Source organism: Acinonyx jubatus, chromosome C1 (assembly GCF_027475565.1).
Source record: "Acinonyx jubatus isolate Ajub_Pintada_27869175 chromosome C1, VMU_Ajub_asm_v1.0, whole genome shotgun sequence".
Lineage (NCBI taxonomy): Eukaryota > Metazoa > Chordata > Mammalia > Carnivora > Felidae > Acinonyx > Acinonyx jubatus.
This window is the reverse complement of record NC_069381.1, coordinates 183,703,743-183,719,448: the sequence shown is the minus strand read 5'-3', so window position 1 is coordinate 183,719,448 and position 15,706 is coordinate 183,703,743. Positions and strand designations below refer to the sequence as shown.

General features: G+C 40.9%; 1 protein-coding gene across 2 annotated transcripts in view; it reads right to left on the bottom strand.

The window, feature by feature from the left end:
• Nucleotides 1–2,257: 2,257 nt before the first annotated feature.
• The window catches only part of LOC106979979 (aldehyde oxidase 2), an 88,738-nt gene continuing 75,289 nt past the window's right edge, over nt 2,258–15,706 (bottom strand). For both annotated transcript variants that reach the window (XM_053215537.1, XM_053215536.1), the window contains 2 exons: nt 6,227–6,302; nt 2,258–3,672 (listed from right to left, as the gene is read on the bottom strand). In XM_053215537.1, the coding sequence (XP_053071512.1) occupies nt 6,249–6,302 (54 nt within the window). In that variant the 3' untranslated portion in view covers nt 2,258–3,672; nt 6,227–6,248. The remainder of the gene's footprint in view (nt 3,673–6,226; nt 6,303–15,706) is intronic.

Genomic DNA, 15,706 nt, shown 5'->3' with positions numbered 1-15,706 from the left:
AAAACATAGTTCTTGCCATCAGGCTAGAAAGGGAGGATACACATGTAGACAGATAGATGGTGTGATAGACGAACCGGTTACAATATGGGTGGGATGGAGAAAGGATCACTTCCACCCAAAACTGTGTCTGTTAGCATTAGCAAGAAGGTTTGTTGGCATAGTGGGTTGAATAGTGTTCTCCTGAAGTTCACGTCTACCTGGAACCTCAGAATATGACTTTGTTTGAAAATAGAGTCTTTACAGACATAATTAGTTAAGAGGACGTCATACTGGATTTGGGTGGGCCCTAAATTCAATGGCTGGTGTTCCCCTGAGAGAAAAGAGAAAGACAGATGGACCCAGATACACAGGGAAGAAGGCCATGTGACAATGGGGCAGAGTTTGGGGTGATGTAACGACAAGCCAAGAAATGCCATGGAACTCCAGGAATCACCAGAAGAGCCAAGAAAGGGTTCTTCCCTAAAATCCGTGGCCCAGCTAACACCTTGATTTTGGACTTCTAGCCTCCAGAACTGTGAAAGAATAAATATTTAGGCCATCTAGTTTGTGGGAATTTGTTATGGCAGCCCTAGGAAACTAATAAACTTGGTAAGATACTGGCTAGCCGATGAAATTGAGGGCAGAACTGAAGAAGCAGGCCTTGAGATGCACAGGGACAGGGGTGCCTCTGAGGACCTAGCAGCAAGCTTGTGGACTTGTTCCCCATAGCTGGCCATCCAGGTAATCTGTTCCAGTGGCCTTTTAACCTTGTGTACCTTCCTCAAGAGTCTAACTCTCAGGAGACACTCAGACCCAGCTTTATCCTATGCCTTTCCCAGTAGCCTTCTTGGAACACATGGAGTAGAAGATAAGAGACTTCCCAAAGGAAAAGACTCCAGGCAGATAAAAACAAGTGTTGACTGCTACACAAATTATAGTACAGTTCTTTTTGGAAGAAGAAACTGTCTTGTTGAATGGTACTCTTTTACTCAATGAGGGTAGGTGGTTACAGGTGTTGAGAGAGATTATCCAGGAAGCTATGTGCAGAAGGGTTTGGAGCAAGACCAGGTAGACAGCGGTAACATCATCTAAATATGAAGATAAGGAGTGTGGAGACATCTGTCCTACTATGGTGGCTATGCCAAGGAAAAGAACATTCTTGTTTTGTACTCCATGATATCTTGGTATCAGCTCATTCAAGGTTGTGTAGGGAGACTGAGAAAATGTCTTTATTTTCTGTCTCCAACTATTTCTGCCTGATTTTCAAACTCCTTTTTGGCATCTTATGAATCAGAAATCATATCTTTCTTCTATTTGTCTACCTAATTATATGAGACAGATCAAATATTAATTTTCACTGTTCCAGAGGTAGAGCTGGGAGCAGGTTGCTTTTCCTTTACACGAGAGAACACCTGCTCAGAGAACTGAGGTTAAAAAGGCCAGAGTACAAATGCTTCCTGTGCCCCAGACCCATGGGAGAGAAACAGGAGGATCCACGGAGCAATGGTGGGTGTAAAGCATTATATTCCTGTTACAGACACTAGGGTACTGCTGACATGGGGAAGGGGGTAGACAGAAAGATGGGGGACTAGCACCTTACTCAGTGGGTCCAGCAGTGTAATCCAGGTAGAAACCAGGTGCTTGTCCTGACACCTTAGACTTCCCCTACGATCCTGATGTTTGGTCATTATGTCCCATCCCTGTGTGGAACCAGCTGAGAGTAACTTTAATCTTGACAAGAGCGGCTGGGCATTCTGGGACCTTCTATTCCTGAAGGAAAAAATAGTAGCTAATAAAAGTGGTTACATTTTGTGCTTGTGTGAGAATTGGCTGGATGGGGATGGTATGAGAGTTAGTCCTTGTACTGTATACCTTTTTATATTTTTGAATGTATTACTAATTTAAAACCTTTAGTATCCTTTAACAACACTTACTGAGCCCAAAGAACTGATTTCAAGTATGTGGTTTCAACTATGCCTTTTTGAAAAAGTATTTGATTGATATCCATGCAATTAAGATTTTAGTGCATCAACTCACATAAATAACTTTTCTGCAGACCCCTTTATGTTTATTCCTTCATAGTTCTCAACTGTGGCAAATAGAAAATAAATACCTAGTAACCATCCGTAGTCCTGACAGACCAAATTTTACAAAATATGAATTATATTTACCATTGTTTAAAATGATAGAGATGATAAAACAAATTTATCATTTCTTATTACTTTCTTCTGTAAAAAAATTTTTTTAAATGTTTATTTATTTTTGAGAGAGAGCAAGAGATAGCGTGTGAGTGAGGGAGGGGCAGAGAGAGAGGGAGACACAGAATCTGAAGCAGGCTCCAGGCTCTGAGCTGTCAGCACAGAGCCTGATGCGGGGCTTGAACTCACAAGCCATGAGATCATGACCTGAGCTGAAGTCAGATTCTTAACTGACTTAGCCACCCAGGTGCCCCTCATTTCTTATTATTTTCAATAACTTTTGAATCACTTTGCCCTGGCTACTCCCACTAAGTTCCCCAGCTCTTCTGCTCACAAAAATCTTGCATAATTTTTTTTCCTGCCCATGACCCTTCTGTTCTTGTCTCCTTTCTCTTTGTGCTCCAGTCCCACTTCCTCCCTTAGGCTCCTGTGGCCTAGTGGAGTCTCCAAAGTCAGCATAGAGGCCTGTGGACAGGCCTGTGGACAGCCGTGTTGTGTCTCAGTCCCTGCAAGCAGATTTACTCACTGCCTCCAGTGACCTACAGCCTCCTGCAGACTGTACGACAATCCTGATCTTGGCCTTCACTCCCAAGCCACCCAGCACTCTCAGTCAGCCTCACCTCAGTCACTTCAGGAGTCACTGTAGACAATGGCTTGGAGAGCTTTATCACATGAGTTCTGGCTGACAGAGACTTTCTGGTCAAATATGGCCCAGTTCATATTCCTGTTTCTCCTCCTCTGAAGGCCTCCAAAACTCAGATTAATGGAATTTGGTGGATCCTGCATTCTAAAGTACAACATTGGGGTGATTACAATTAAACTTGTGCTCTGTGTTTACCTACTTCAGAATATGGGAAGTTGAGCAGTGAAGTATTTCTGAAACTGGTACTAGATTGGGTGTTTTTTATAAACAAAAAAATTAAAGGGTTTTATGATACATTGAAAATGTTTTTACATTGCCCTTTATCTCCAAATTCCAAAAGAATGTTAACCAGTTGAATAGCTGATCTACACGAGGAAAATACAACTCCTTTGTTGTCCAATGCCCAGACATGGACACATAGCTAATCCACAGTAAGAACAAAACAAAATTGTAGATCTCTTGTGGTGTCCCTACCTGTGGCCACCCAATCAAACACATCCTTGAGGAAAGTAATCACATGTTTATTTACTGAGAAGTGTCTTCCACTCTAGGATCACAACCTGTATTACTAGTCAGTCCAGTTAGATTGGAGGCATACACAAAGAAAAAAATTTGCTTTTAGAGCAATATTTACGTGATGTCTTCACAAACAAATCAAACTTAAACTTGGCTACTGTGGATATTGCAACGCTTATCTGGTGACCTCTAGGCTAAAATGTCTAAGCAAATAATGATTTATCTTGTTAGCCTAATCAGGCTTGAATAATGTTTCTAAAATTTGTCTTTTCTTCCACAACAGTGTATCAGTTTGGATTAACAAACCATCTTTTCACTTGTGAAAAACTGAAACACCTGGAAAAAAAAAAAAGAAAGGAGAGTAATTATAAAAGTGTGCAAATCCCCCAGCTTTTGCATGCAAGGAAAACAATAAGTAGTTGAAAACTTGGATTGGTAAGCTTTACGGATATGAATAAGTATGTTTAGGTAGTTACTTATTCTTCCTTGGCCTCCATGTCTTCATTTATAAGAAGCTGGATGAGCTCAAAGGTTTTCACACATTTTTAGCAAAGGTTGAAAATGTTATGGGAAAACACCCACCCATATATGATTTTAGTGTGGTATAAATTTAATGTCAATGTTTAACACTTGCTTATATAGCAAATATGTGAAAACGATAATGCTACTTTGAAGAATGCAAAAACCTGAAATGGCAGGTAAAGATTGACAGTTAAAGACTCAGAATGCAATTTATATCTGCATTTTATTATTTTTTAAGTTTATTTATTTATTTTGAGAGAGTGTGAGAGAGAGTGTGTGCGAGCACATGAGCAGGGGAGGGGCAGAGAGACACAGAGAGAGAATCCCAAGTAGGCTCCATGCTGTCAGTGCAGAGCCCCATGGGGGTCCCGAACCCACGAACCCATGAGATCATGACTGGGCCAAAACCAAGAGTCAGACACTTAACCTATAATCACCCAGGTGCCCCTGCATTTTATTTTAATTGCACAGCATGGAGATAATTCTGACACACAAATAGTTGTAAGTGGTAAAGTAGCAAAAGAGATTTTTATGGTTTGGTTTTGATTTTTGTTTTTTAAATTTTTCTAGAACTGTGAGAATGGTCTTTATTTTGAAATTTGTACAAAAACTTGACAATCCAGTTCATTCATTGGTGGTCTCCAATTTGTTAAAATTTGGCATTTATCTGGGGCGCCCGGGTGGCTAAGTCGGTTGGACGTCCGACTTCAGCTCAGGTCATGATCTCACAAACTGTGAGTTGGAGCCCCGCATTGGGCTCTGTGCTGCAGCTCAGAGCCTGGAGTCTGCTTCGGATTCCGCATCTCCCTCTCTCTCTGCCAACTCCCCTGCTCTGTCTCTCTCTCTCTCTCTCAAAAATAAATAAACGTTAAAATTTTTTTTTTTAAAAAACATAAAATTTGGCATTTAGCACATCTGAGTGTGTATGTGTAGCTTTCCTTTAGTGAGTACGGTGTCAGGCATGATGCTGAGTACTTTATAAACCTTGTTTTATATAGGGATTAGAGTGAATTTGCCATCATGTCCACATTGAATTTTAACACTTGAAAAGAGAGGTAGAGAGAGAGAGAATAAAGAACTAGATAGACATTCTGCCTTCTATACATGGGTATATGTGCTTTCATTACTATTTTATAATAATTTAAAATATAGTTTAAAACATTAGCTGTTTTGATTTTTGTTATTGTGAAAGGAGAAACAAAAATATCATCAATTATTTAGTCTGATTTAGCAAAACTATCCATGCAAGTTCTTATGTGACAAGTAACAATGGAATTAAACATATATCTGTTAATACGCATGGGTTGTTTTAGACATTTAATTGGAAAATTAGAGTTTGATGAAAATGTTTTTTCTCTGAATCTATGACGTAGTTCTCTTCTGCTTTCATTTTTTCTAATGTTGTCCAGTAAGTGTGCAGAAAAGCAGTTTAGTTTTCCAACAATGAAAATTTCTTTTTGTCAGCAGATATTTCCCAGGTACTTTTGGTGGCCACCCTCCAAAGTCTTCAGTGCTCTGAGTTTTGTGTTAAGCTGCAGTACAAAACTGTAGCAGTTAAACACAACAAATGCAGCTAGATACCTCTTTTATTTTATTTTATTTTATTTTTACTTTTTAAAATGTTTATGTATTTATTTAGAGAGAGAGAGAGTGAGCAGGGGAGGGGCAGAGAGAAATGAAGAGAGAGAATCCCAAGCAGGCTCCACACTGCCAGCACAGAGCCTGACACAGGGCTCAATCTCATGAATGATGAGATCATGACCTGAGCTGAAATCAAGAGTCAGACCCTTAACCGACTGAGCCACCCAGGTGCCCCCAGATACTTCTTTTAAATAGCACTAGTTAATTATAAATGCAGGAAGCAATAGATTTTAATGTAGTGCTTTGTACTCAAGATATGATTCTCAAAAGAATTAGGGAGTAGGATCTTTAAAATATCTTAATCCACAACGTTCTTGTTTTAAATTTTATTTTAAAATGAAAAGAAAAACTGGTGCAGGTGCCTGGCTCAGTCAGTGGAGCATGCGACTCTTGTTCTTGGGGTTGTGAGTTCAACCCCATGCTGTGTATAGAGATTACTCAAAAATAAAATCTTTAAAAAGATAAATAAATAAAATGAAAACAAAAGCTGGTACTATGTTTTTCTTGGGTAGAATACCCTGAATTTCCTTGTCAGCATCCAAAGCCATGTATTGTTTAGTGTTAAAAAATTAAAATGTTGAATAAAGCTTAAAAATGAAACTAGATTTATACATTTGTGCAATCCTAAATTTCCATAGAACACAGTTGGAAAAGCTACTGGACTGGCTCATCTTTTTTTTTTTTTCCTTTTTTTCTGAGTAATTATATTTCAGCTTAATGATCTTACCTTTTAGGAAATGACAGCAGTGTTACGCTATAGGGATAGACCAAGGTTTAAATGTCTTAGGGTCATCTCTTGGGATCTAAGAAAGAAACCAAATTAGATACTTAATGTTCATAATGCCATTGCAATATTTCATGAGAAAAACAAAGTTTTGAAAATCCTTAGGTTTTGAAAAATTTTCTGACAGAAGGAGGCAGGACTTTCCTGAGGAATGGGACGGTACCATTCCTTTCAAGTGATAACTCTGAAGAGACAGGGATTTGGTGTTGTGATCTCTGCTACACTTAAATGTTGTTTTAAGAGGGCACTTTGATGTTACCTATTTTCTTTGCTTCCCAGATGTGAATCCCAAAGAGAATTCCAAATCTTGTGAAAATGTTTGGGGGAAGACAGTGGGAAGGGAACAGTGGGTAGGCTGAGTTACTTGCACTGGAGCCTACAGACTTGGTTTCCTCTGCAGTGATTTGAGAACAGCCCTGTCTACACCTTTAGCCAAATGATTTGTGTGATTCAGTGCCCTTGCTAATTAACTCCCAGGCTCATTCTACTATCCTCGGCTACAAGCCCCCAAGAGTTTGACCTGTTTATCTTCCTCCTTGTGGTCCTCAGTTCCTGTCTCCTCTGCTGGGAATTCACTCCCTTAGGTCTGGCAGAAAGCAGATATTCCTTCCCTCTGCTGTTGTCCTGTTTTTGTTTGAAGAGTTGACTTTTATTACAAAGGTGTTAAAAGAAAAAACAAACTTCCCATAAATAATGAAGAGTTATGAAGATTCCAAAAAGCTTTTCTTCTAATATTTCTTTCACAAAAATACAAAAAGAAGACAAAGAACAAAAATGAACAAAAAACCTCAACTCTGTAACCTGTTATCCTTACAAATTCTGTTCTGTTTGTTCTTAATCTGTATTGAAATGTAAATGGGGGGCTAGGTTTGCTGTTCTCAAAGGGCCTCCCTGCATTCTTTACTTAACTGGGGCTCAGGGAGTTGCTTGGCTATCTTGTTTAGAATCAGCCTGTTGCACCTGGGCAGGGCAAGACATCGGACAAAGCGCCTCAGTCTGGTCTGAGGTGATTTCAGGTCAGCTCCTCTGCTAAAGGGAATGGAATTTTTAGTCTCTTCCAAAACCTGCTTCCAATTCTTTTCACCAGACCTGGGCTTCTGGGGTGCCCTTCTGCTTTGGAACACAGATCAGTAGTTATTCCCAGCCTTCTTGAGTCTCACCAACTCCCTAGGTCCTGGAGTGAGGACTTAACCTCCTTCCTCCTTCTTCTTCTTCTTCTTCTTCTTCTTCTTCTTCTTCTTCTTCTTCTTCTTCTTTTTTTTATTTCAAAGGTCCCAGGTATGGGACTTAAGCTGCTCTTCCCTGGCTTTTGGTGATCTTCCCTTTATCTTCTCTTTTGCTTGGTGCCCTCATCCTTTTCCTTCTCTATTCTATTTCTCCCTGTTGGTTCTCTATAGCTATAATTAAGGCAATTTTCACTATGAGTATCAAGACTGATTCTGCTTTTCATTAAGTCTCTGCTTCTGAGATCTATCTGACCCAATTTCTTTGGTCCAAGGTCTAGTAACAATAGATATTTGCCATCAGTTCAGGAATTCATCATCATCATTGTTTAGTAAAGGATTAAGTCAGCAGGCCTGGGTAGTCCAAACCCTGCATATTCCAAAGAAAGTTTTAGCTCCTGACCAACTCCTGGGAGGTAACACCAAAGCCCTAGCAATCCCACCTGATAAGATGTCTTTGTTTACCTGGGGCCTTGTGTCATGTGGTATCATTTGACCTCTGGAAGAGCTGGACACTGAGTAACTAAGATCAGTATGCAGATAACTTACGCCTACATGACTGATCTCTAATAAAAACCATTGACACCAAGGCTCAGGTAAGCTTCTTTGGTTGGAAAAACCTTGTGTATCTTCTCATACATCATGGCTGGAGAATTAGGTGTTGTCTATGTGACTCCGCTGGAAGAAGACAACTGGAAGCTTGTGCCTGGTCTCTCCTGGACTCTGCCCTATGTTCCTTTTTCCTTTGCTGATGTTAACCTCTATCTTTTCACCATAATAAACCATAACCATGAGTATACCAGCTTTGCTGAATTCTGTGAGTGCATCTAGTGAACCATTGAATCTGAATGTGGTCTTGTGGACTTTTAACTCAGTCTTCTTCATTATCATCACCATCATCATCCTCACCATCAATGTGTGCATTGACCACTTACTATGTGTGACAACTGCAAAATGCTTTTCATGTGTTATCTTTTTTTTTTTTTTGAGAGAGAGAGACAGAGAGCACATGAGTGAAGGGGGGGACAGAGAGAGAGGGAGGAGGGAGAGAGAGAATCTTAAGCAGCCTCCACACCCAGCGCAGACCTCAACTTGGGGCTCCATCTCACAACTGGAAGATCATGACCTAAGCTGAAATCAAGAGTCAGACATGTAACCAACTCAGCCACCCTTGCACCCCCCCATGTGTTATCTTAATCAATCCTTACAACAACCTGGAAGGTAATTCAAATTATTCTCTTCACATACCTGTCCCCCAATTTTATAGATAAGGAAACCAAGTGATCAGAGAAGTTAAATAAATCATCAAAAGTAGAACTGGCCTTCTAACCCACATCCTTCTGACTCCAGGGCCTATGTCTTAACCACTAAGCTAAAAGGGTACATCGTGACTCCTTTCCGTTGCTAGTTAAGTGGCTGCTTTTTTTCCTGTTTCACATTCTGCGTTGGTTATTCCCTCTTTTCAACAGCTTTGCTCTGTTCCTTTTTAGGTGCTGTCCCTACCTCTTCCCTTCCCCTGCTTCTCTCAACTAAAGGAGTAACCTTCCAGAGACCAGGTAGGAGGGTTTTTAGGTACAAAAACATACATTCAGTAACCGTGTCAGGTAATCCCCCTTCATAGTAAGAAAGGCCACTCTGTGAAGTGTCACCAAACGTTGCAGGGAACAGATTCAGTCCCTGCACCCTGGGGCAAGCATGCTCAACATGGAACCAGTTTCACAGCCTATTAAGTGCTGGCGAAACCTCTTCCAAGACAGCGTGAGAGGCAGGGAGGTGAAGAATGTGATGAAGAATGAAAGAGCATGTGCCTGTCTGAATGTGTGTGTGCATGTACATGTATGTATGTGTGTGTGTTTGTGTGTCTCACAGGGACAGAATGATAGACAGCATTCTGACAAAGGCACCATGGGAGACTTCACTCTGAGTCACCTCCTGAGTCGTGCAGTTTGTGTCTGTGCTCCATCTCAGAATCCGTGGGACTGAGGTGTGTGTGTGTGTGGCTTTTAAGGCCTTGCCAAGGATCTGTGGCTTAGCTTCCAGCAGAACTGGGTGCAGAATGCATGTTTCTACGTGTTATTGGGGTAGGTTCCAAAACTATAAAGAAACAGAATGCAGTCTTGTAGGACTGCCAGTACCTCTCCCTCTGCTCAGAGAAATGCAAAGCAGTGCACAGGGTGTGGGGTTGAGGACTAGTGTTTGGGGTCCAACCAACCCACGCTAGTGTAGGTAAACCTGGCTGCTTCACGGCACAGGAAACGTTCACGTGTCTCTCCTTCATCTGGCAGGGACAGCGCCCTTTACTGAACTAACAGGTGGCACTTAAAAGTGCCATTAAAATGCTGCCAACTCTGAGTCTGGGCATCCAGAACTGTGAACGAAGCAGGAAGGCAAAATGGAACATGGGGGTGGCAAGGCGGTGGCAATGCGGAGGGAAGAGAGTAGGTGGGAGGAGGCTGCACTAGGGTCTGCACGGCAGGGAAGGTAAAGTCCTTCAGAAACTGGACACCTGCCAACCATACAGAACATGGATGGGTGTTGCCACTGGAATTGGGCGCTGGTCTAGAATGAAAGGACCGCTTCTCAAGGAGATACTCTAGAGCCAGGCTTCAGCCCAGCACATGACACAACCACTTGTGGTGGCTGCAAGTGTTCCTTGTGAGTCAGCATTATGAAGCTGCCCCTTCCAAATGCTGGGTGAACTGAAACCTGTTTGCAAACTTGTTTCTAAGCTGAAGGTCTGATTTTAGCTTCCAGGAGATGGAAACTGAATTTGCTTATTTGCTTTATGTGGCCTCCTGCTAGGTCAGCCCCCACACACCGTGTTTTTGTAGTTACTTTATATACATATATATATATATGTATATATATATATATGTGTGTATATATATATACATACATATATATATATACATATATATATATATATATATATGTTTATTTTTGAGAGAGAGACAGTGAGCACAAGCAGGGGAGTGGCAGAGAGAGACAGAGAGGGAGACACAGAATCGGAAGCAGGCTCCAGGCTCTGAGCTGTTAGTGCACAGCCTGATGTGGGGCTCAAACCCACAAACCGTGAGATCATGACCTGAGCTGAAGTCAGACCCTTAACTGACTGAGCCACCCAAGTGCCCCTTGTAGTTACTTTAATAAATACTTTTTGCTGTGAGTGATAACAAAGTGTTTGTATTTGTCCTACTGTCAAATTCTCCAAGGAAGTATTTTTCTTTCTTTCTTTTTTTAAATGTTTATTTAGTTTTGAGAGAGAGAGAGAGAGAGAGCAAGTGGGAGAGGGCAGAAAGAGAGGGAGACACAGAATCCAAAGCAGACTCCAGGCTCCAAGCTATCAGCATAGAGCCTGATGGGCAAACTCACGAAATGTGAGATCACGACCTGGGCCGAAGTTGGATGCTTAATCAACTGAGCCACCCAGGTGCCCCACCAAGGCAGTATTTTTCTAATTTTTAAGACTGTGGAACTCTTCATGTCTCTGAATCCTAAAGATTTTTTTTTTTTAGGTGAAATCACTGTTTCTAAGGAAAAGTTCTAATTTGAAAATGTTAGGTATTTTCTGTGTATCTTTAAAAGAAGTTTCCTTTTTTTTCCCTTGTGGAATTTTAAATGACTGTATAAAACACATTTCCAAGAAATACATTTTTATTTCTCCCATCACCAAGAAAGAGATACATAGAGATGACATTTTTGGGCATGTATGGCCGAGCCAGGCTGCTCTGCTGGGCTCAGAGCAGAAACTACCACCAGCAACACCGTTGTAACCAAGTGTTAACCACCTAAGAAAGGGCACATGGGTAAAAACCACAATCAACAGCTCTGATCAAAGTAACCAAAGACACAGATGTAAACAACCTTTGATATAGTAAACGATTGTTCAAATAGAATTTTTTTGCCTGCTTTTTTGTTGCAGCTTGAAACTAATGATCTGCAAAAATGAGGCTGCTAATCTTTTTTTTTTTTTTTAAGTTTATTTATTTATTTTGAGACAAAGAGTGCACTCACAAAAGCTGGAAGGGGCAGAGAGAGAGGGAGAGAGAGAATCCCAAGCTGGCTCCCCGCCACCAGCGCAGAGCCAGACTTGGGGCTCAATCCCATGAACCATGAGATCATGACCTGAGCTGAAACCATGAATTGGACACTCAACTGACTGAGCCACCCAGGCGCCCTGAGGCGGTAGTCTTAAGAGTTGTTTTTTGCTGTCCTTAGCAGGTCAACTCGATTTAATGTGGAAATATTTTAAGCCCTTTGGGAGAGGCATATTTTGAAGAAAGTGATTAATAGTTATGGGTATTTGGTGGAAACTTCACTTTAATATTTACAGAGTGACTTATATTTACATAATATTTTTACATGCGTTATTTTATTTAATTCCAAAGGAAAAGTACTGAGGGTTTGACCATCATTTCTGTTTAAGAAATAGTTATAGGCAGGCTGTTATTTACCTTATGGTTATAAGGAGGTTATTAAAAGAGGAGGTTTTAGACTCTCCAGTGCATGTTCTAGTACACAGAAATTCTGAACCTCTCACCTTCCGACTTGTCAGAGCAAATTGTGTTTTGACAACAGTATTCAAAGGCCAAATACTAAGGGTGTTAATTATCTGTTTCTCAAAAAATGTTTGTTTTTGTTTTTTTGCATAGTACAGTGTTATATGCCAGTGTGAATCATTATATACAGCTCACCCTTTAAAAATTTTTTTTAATGTTTATTTTAAGAGAGAGAGAGAGAGAGAGACAAAGCATGAGTAGGGGAGAGAAGAGAGGGAAACACAGAATCCGAAGCAGGCTCCATGCTCTGAGCTGTCAGCACAGAGCCCGATGTGGGGCTCAAACTCAGTGGACTGTGAGATCATGACCTGAGCAGAAGTGGAATGCTTAACTGATTGAACCACCCAGGCGCCCCTATGCAGTTGATCCTTGAACAACATGGGGGTAGGGGTGGCAACCCTCCGTGAAATTGAAAATCCACTTATAATTTTGACTACCAAAAGCTTAAGTACTACTAGCCTACTGTTTACTGAAACGAACTATGTTATTGTAACATAGCTGATTAGCACATATGTATCATATACTGTATTCTTATTATAAAGTAAGATAAAGAAGAGAAAATGTTATAAGAAAATCTTAAGGGGACACCTGTGTGGCTCAGTTGGTTAAGTGTTGGACTCTTGATCTCAGCTCAGGTCTTGATCTAGGGTCGTGAGTTTGAGCCCCACAATGGGCTCCACACTGGGCATGGAAGCCTACTTTAAAAAAAAATATCTTAAGGAAGAGAAAATACATTTACCATGCTGTACTGTAATAAATCTGGGTATAAGTGAATCTGCACAGTTCAAACCTATGTGGTTCAAGGATTGACTGTATTTCAGTTAAAATAGCATGTTGTAGTTTGTTTCAAGGTAAATCTGATACAGGCTCAGATTTGTTTCAAGATGCTTTAAAGAGACTGGTCTGTGTGAGGAGCCAGGCTATGAGAACTTTAGGAGGCTTATTGTGTGAATAAATCATAATTTCTAAAGAACTGAAGATGGAGACTTGGATTGTGATAGAAGCTAGATGCCAGGGAAGCTGGAACAAAGATCATTCAGGTTTCACCCTCCTGATGTGAAGATAAGTGGTATGGCCACAAGTTTTTATTTGTTATCTCTATGCCAGAAAGAACAACAAACAGCCTGTTAGTTACAAGTTTTTTCTACCAATATCAGAGACTTACAAGGTAAGGCCATTAAAAAAATTTTTTTTATGTTTATTTATTTTGAGAGAGAGAGGGAAAGAACACAAGCGCAAGTGGGGGTGGGGAAGAGAGAACAGGAGAGAAAATCCCAAGCAATCTCCACACTGTCAGCACAGAGCCTGATGCAGGGCTCCTTCTCAGGAGCCCTTCACAGAGCCTGTGAAATCATGACCTGAGCCAAAATCAAGAGTTGTACACTTAACTGACTGAGCCACCCAGGCGCCCCCAAGGTAAGGCCATTTTTTTTTTTTTTAACTTTTATTTATTTTTGAGACAGAGAGAGACAGAGCATGGACGAGGGAGGATCAGAAAGAGAGGGAGACACAGAATCTGAAACAGGCTCCAGGCTCTGAGTGGTCAGCACAGAGCCCAACGCGGGGCTCGAGCTCACGGACCGAGAGATCATGACCTGAGCCGAAGTCAGCCGCTTAACTGACTGAGCCACCCAGGCGCCCCGGTAAGGCCATTTTTGAGGGCTACTTGGTCCCATTTTACTTTGAATCTAATGAAACTGCCACAGGGCCTTTGCACTAACTATTCTCTGTCTGGAACATACCATTACCAGCTTTATGCTTGCTCCTTCCTCAGCTCAAAGGTCAATGTCCTAGAGACCATCTCTAATATGGTCTCTAATAGACCATCAAAAATAATCTAAAATAATCTTTCCATCACATTATAGCCCCCTATTTTTCTATTTTGCTTCAGAGTATTTCTCACCACCTGAGATTGTATTGTGTGAATGTGAGCTCCATGTGGGCAGAGATTGACTGGCTCACTGTTTCTTTAGTTCCCCAGCAGTGTCTGGTGCATGGAAAAATGAATGAATGATTGCATGATGAATGATCAGAGCTGGGGCCAAATTTGACCTCTTTGACTTTAAGAAAAGGTTAAGGCTAAATTAGTAAAGTTTTGTTCTATTGATGAACAGGCATCATCCAGAGTCAGCTAAGTACTTATAATTCATAGTAGTTGTTTGTCTTCCTCCCCTGCTACACCATAAACAACTTGAGAGCAGATACCAGTGAATCTCATTCACCAGTATACTCCTGGTACCTCAAAATATGCAAAAAGGAAAGTATTGAATTAATTTCTTGAATTTGATTAAAATATGAAAGGTAAGTAGGGATTAGCCAGGTGAGGAAAAGGAAGAAGATGGTTTCAAGCAGAGGAGAGAGCTTGGTGGAAGCCTCTGTCCTTGATATGAGGAACAGACAGAAGATGGCAAGTGTGGAGAGAGAAGGCAGGGTAGGGTGCCATGCATAGCTGGAGAAGTGGGTGAGGCCAGCCATAGGGGAATTTGCAGGTTTGTAGGCTTGGCGGGGCAAGTTAAAAAGTTATATCTTTATCCTAAGAGCAATGGGAACCTTTTTACCTGTGTATATGCTAGAGTGACATGATCATATTTGTCACAACACAAATTTTTGGCTGCACTGGGTACTGTGAAGTCAGCAATGAAGCTGCTTTGACCTAGGCTGGAGAGATGTGAGGTGGACTTAGGGTCTCTAGCAAGTAAGCTCCACAAATGTAGAGACTGCCCTCTGTTTCATTCACTTCTGAATTCCCAGCACCCAGAACAATGTCTGGTACCTGCTTTGTGGTACAATACAGATAGAGGAGTATTGCCATTTCCTGTGACAGGAAGTAGCAGATGAATCTATATTTTATGTGTTTCTGGTCCTCTTTGTTACACCAAGAGTCAGGACTTCCTCCTCTCTGCTTCCCTTGGGAGGCCCCACTCAAGGCTGGCTTTTGGTTATTCTTTTTCTGTTGGTGTACAGCTGAAGGGAGGGGGTTTGGAGGTGAGAATGGAGAAAGTTTTTTTTTTTTAAGTTTTATTTATTTATTTATTTTGAGGGAGACAGAGACAGTGTGAGCGGGGGAGGGGCAGAGAGAGGGAGAGAGAGAATACCAAGCAGGCTCCATGTTGCCAGCATAGACCTTGTCCCAGGGCTCAATCAGCTATCAGCTGGAGCTCAGAACCTATTAGATCATGATCTGAGCCGAAATCAAGAGTTGGACGCTTAACTGACTGAGCCACCCAGGTGCCCTGAACAGAGAAACTCTTGAATCCCTGAAGTCTTGTCAAGAATTTGAAGTCACTCATTATGAAGTCACTCCCAATTATACGGTTCAAACCTTTTCAAATATTAATGTCAGGGATATCTCAATTTTGGAAAATAAGTATGTAAACAAGGTAAATTGTACATACAAATAATTACAAATTAAAAGATGGTTATAAGTGTGTGTGTATGTATATATAAATACCAAAATTTTTATGGTTATTTCTGATTAGTAGGGTTATATGGCTGATTTTAACTTTGATCTTACACTTTCAACATTTTCTTATTTTTCCATAATGGACATGTGTTACTTTTGTGAAGATAAAAAATAATACATGTTTAAAAATGAGGTTTATAATATCAAACATAGATTATAACATGTGGTGCTATTTAGA